This window comes from Scleropages formosus, chromosome 1 (genome assembly GCF_900964775.1).
Source record: "Scleropages formosus chromosome 1, fSclFor1.1, whole genome shotgun sequence".
NCBI lineage: Eukaryota > Metazoa > Chordata > Actinopteri > Osteoglossiformes > Osteoglossidae > Scleropages > Scleropages formosus.
The window spans coordinates 40,977,846-40,980,680 of record NC_041806.1 but is presented as its reverse complement, the minus strand read 5'-3'; the positions used below and the strand labels follow the sequence as shown (position 1 = coordinate 40,980,680).

At 51.3% G+C, this 2,835-nt stretch overlaps 1 protein-coding gene across 1 annotated transcript; it reads right to left on the bottom strand.

Moving 5' to 3' along the window:
- Positions 1-565: 565 nt before the first annotated feature.
- Positions 566-2,072, bottom strand: nkx2.2b (NK2 homeobox 2b). Its single transcript, XM_029257091.1, has 2 exons — positions 1,811-2,072; positions 566-1,167 (listed from the first exon to the last, which is right to left on the bottom strand). The coding sequence occupies exons 1-2, from the start codon at positions 2,070-2,072 to the stop codon at positions 566-568; spliced, it is 864 nt and encodes a 287-aa protein (XP_029112924.1).
- Between the last annotated feature and the right edge of the window lie 763 nt (positions 2,073-2,835).

Genomic DNA, 2,835 nt, shown 5'->3' with positions numbered 1-2,835 from the left:
TCTCCTGCTCTTATTGTCCAGTGTGGGATTTACGTGGGTCCAGCACATCCGAAGGGTCCTTCACGGTGATCACTTAACACAAAATACTTACAAAAAGCAAATAATTACATACGCTTGGAAAAAAAAAATCACTCAGTCTCTTTCGTTGCCATAAATACGGGGGTTTAATAAAAAAACGAACACTTTTTCTATATTTTTTTTTTTTTTACAAAATTTATATAATCTTAAAGTGAGGCACGTGCTTATTACACGAGAGACGAACCTTATACACAAGATGCAAACTCACAATAAAAAAGAAAAGATTAATAACATTCGCATAACAGAGAGGGGACGGTGGGACCAGCGATGTTCTCCGGCTGTGGATACAGTATCTCCAAAATAAAGCAGGAAATAAGAGGTACAGTGTTGCAAAAAAAAAATCAATCTTCTTGTCTACAGTTTTTTTTGTTTTTTTTTTTGTCTTTTTCTTTTGTCTGCAGTAGTAGTTTATTTTGTCAGCAGTACTTTGTTTTGCCTTCGGTGTTTTTTTTCCGCGCTTTGCCTGCACCGTCGTCCGTCCGAAGGTTCACCAAGTCCACTGCTGCGTTTGCGCCAAGTGGTGCGCCGTGGGAAACTGCGCCATGGCGGCGGCGGCGGCGGCGGCGGCTGCGGCGGCGGTGGCGGCGGGGCCGTAGCGCGCGCCGTACTGCACGTGCTGCAGGGACTGCGCGCCGTACGCCGAGAACGCGATCCCGGCCTGCAGGGTGGCCGCCAAATCCTGCGCTTTCAGGGCGTGACAGGGCTTTCCGTCCCGGACCAGAACGGGCACGGCCACGCGCCGCGGGGACGGGAGGCTGCCCACGTCCACGCCTTTGTCGGCGCGAGCCCTCTTCATCTTGTAGCGGTGGTTCTGGAACCAGATCTTCACCTGGGTCGGCGTGAGCCGGATCAGGCTGGCCAGGTGCTCCCTCTCGGGCGCCGACAGGTACCTCTGCTGGCGGAAGCGGCGCTCGAGCTCGTAGGTCTGCGCCTTGGAGAAGAGCACCCTCCTCTTCCTCTTCTTGGCCGAGTCGCTGCCGCTGCCGCTGCCGCTCGACGTCTCCTTGTCGTTGTCTTGCGACTCGTCGGCAGACGGCTCGGGGGATCTGGACGACAAGTCCGGGCCAGAAGCGGCCGACAGGGCATGCACTGCGTGGGGGCGAAGCACTTGGTCATCTTTGGGCAAAAATAAAAGCAACCACGCGCGGACTGCCTGGATTCTACCTGGACTCTGACACGTGTTTGTACCGACACGGATCATGATTCATGATGGGCACATAAATGATAAAACTGTGTGATTGCTCTCTCACTGGCGAACTGTACATGACATGATGATTCCCCGTAGCACTGACTGCGCATTATTTATAATATTACCTGTGACGATTTTTTGCAAAGTCTCAGCTAAGTTTTTCCTTCGAAATGTCTCTTCTTTCCCCAGGCCGTAGACTCAATTTAGGGAATAACTAAACATTCCCGAGCCAAACATTCATTCATTGCATGAAACGACCACCCCCTTTCTTCTAAATTTGGGCTCACTGTAAGGTTGTGAAATTAGCCAAAAAAAAATTAATTACACACAGTCGTTATTCTGAATGTTGCGTTTGCAGTCACATTCCTACACAAACACTTCACGCATTCGCCGCGGCGAGCGAATAACGCCAAGTATGATCGCAGGTCCCGCGTCTTTGTGCACATGGACAGACGCGCGCGCTGCTTCTGTGCGAAACGCGGCCCTGGACGAATGGAAGAAGAGTGAGAGGCGGTAAGTAAGTGCGCGGCGAGAGATACTCACACGAGTAATGGATCGTGTCCGCGGTGGCGAGCCATCTCGCGTAGGGATTATCGACCGTGTCGCCGAAACTGGGCTTCTTCACGCACAGCTTTTTCACCGCGTCCACGGAACTCCGTCCCAGCAGCGCGTCTCGGCGCGCGCCGTCGCATTCCTCCGCATCCTCCTCCGCGTCCTCCGTCAGCGATCCGTCCTCGTCGTGGGTGTCGGGAAGATCCAGGATGTCCTTCACGGAGAAGCCCGTCTTTGTGTTGGTCAAAGACATCTTTGGAAGGCAGATCGACGATGTGGCCAAAGTTGCACCACGAGCAGTTTGGTAATCCGGCGTTTCACGCGGAAAACGGAAGGTAGGATGACGAGGAGGGAAACGGGGTGAACGGGTGAGGTGCTGGGAAGGACCACCGGCTTAATGAAGTGGTGAAGTCCGTAGGGAAGCGCGCGGAGAAGCGCGTGGAGAAGCTCATGGGGACCTTTCTGATGCTGTTGCTGCTGCCTGCAAAACTGGAATCGGGAGAACCGCCGACTTGATCAGTCCATATAAGGTTGGTCTGTATGCATGAACCTGTCGAAAAAAGCATCAAAACCGGAAAAAAAAAAAAAAAAAAAAGAAAAAAAAAGATTGCCACGCGTGGGCGGGTCTTGGGAGTCAAGTGGATGAAGACAGTGTTTGCAGATGTGAAATTGTGGGTTTGGGGCTGATCCGAGCCTCTTACTATTGGTGCCTTTGGCTGTGATGAGTGGTATAACGTGTCAATTAATTATACAGATGCGGACGGTCCGTTTTTTTTTTCTACTCCTACCCCATCTGCATAAAAAGGAGCTTCCAGAAGCTCCATCAGCTGAATGCTTAAAAGTCCCGTTTCACAAATACATCCTGAGAAGCCTGAAGCAAATAAATATACAACAAATAAGACGCGATGGGGGTCAAAACAGGGGCAAAAACTGCCGGCATCGAATGGTAAACTGCTTTCTCTGGATAAAAGGTGTTGGTCTATAATAGCAGGACTGACCAAATCCCCTCAGAGTCA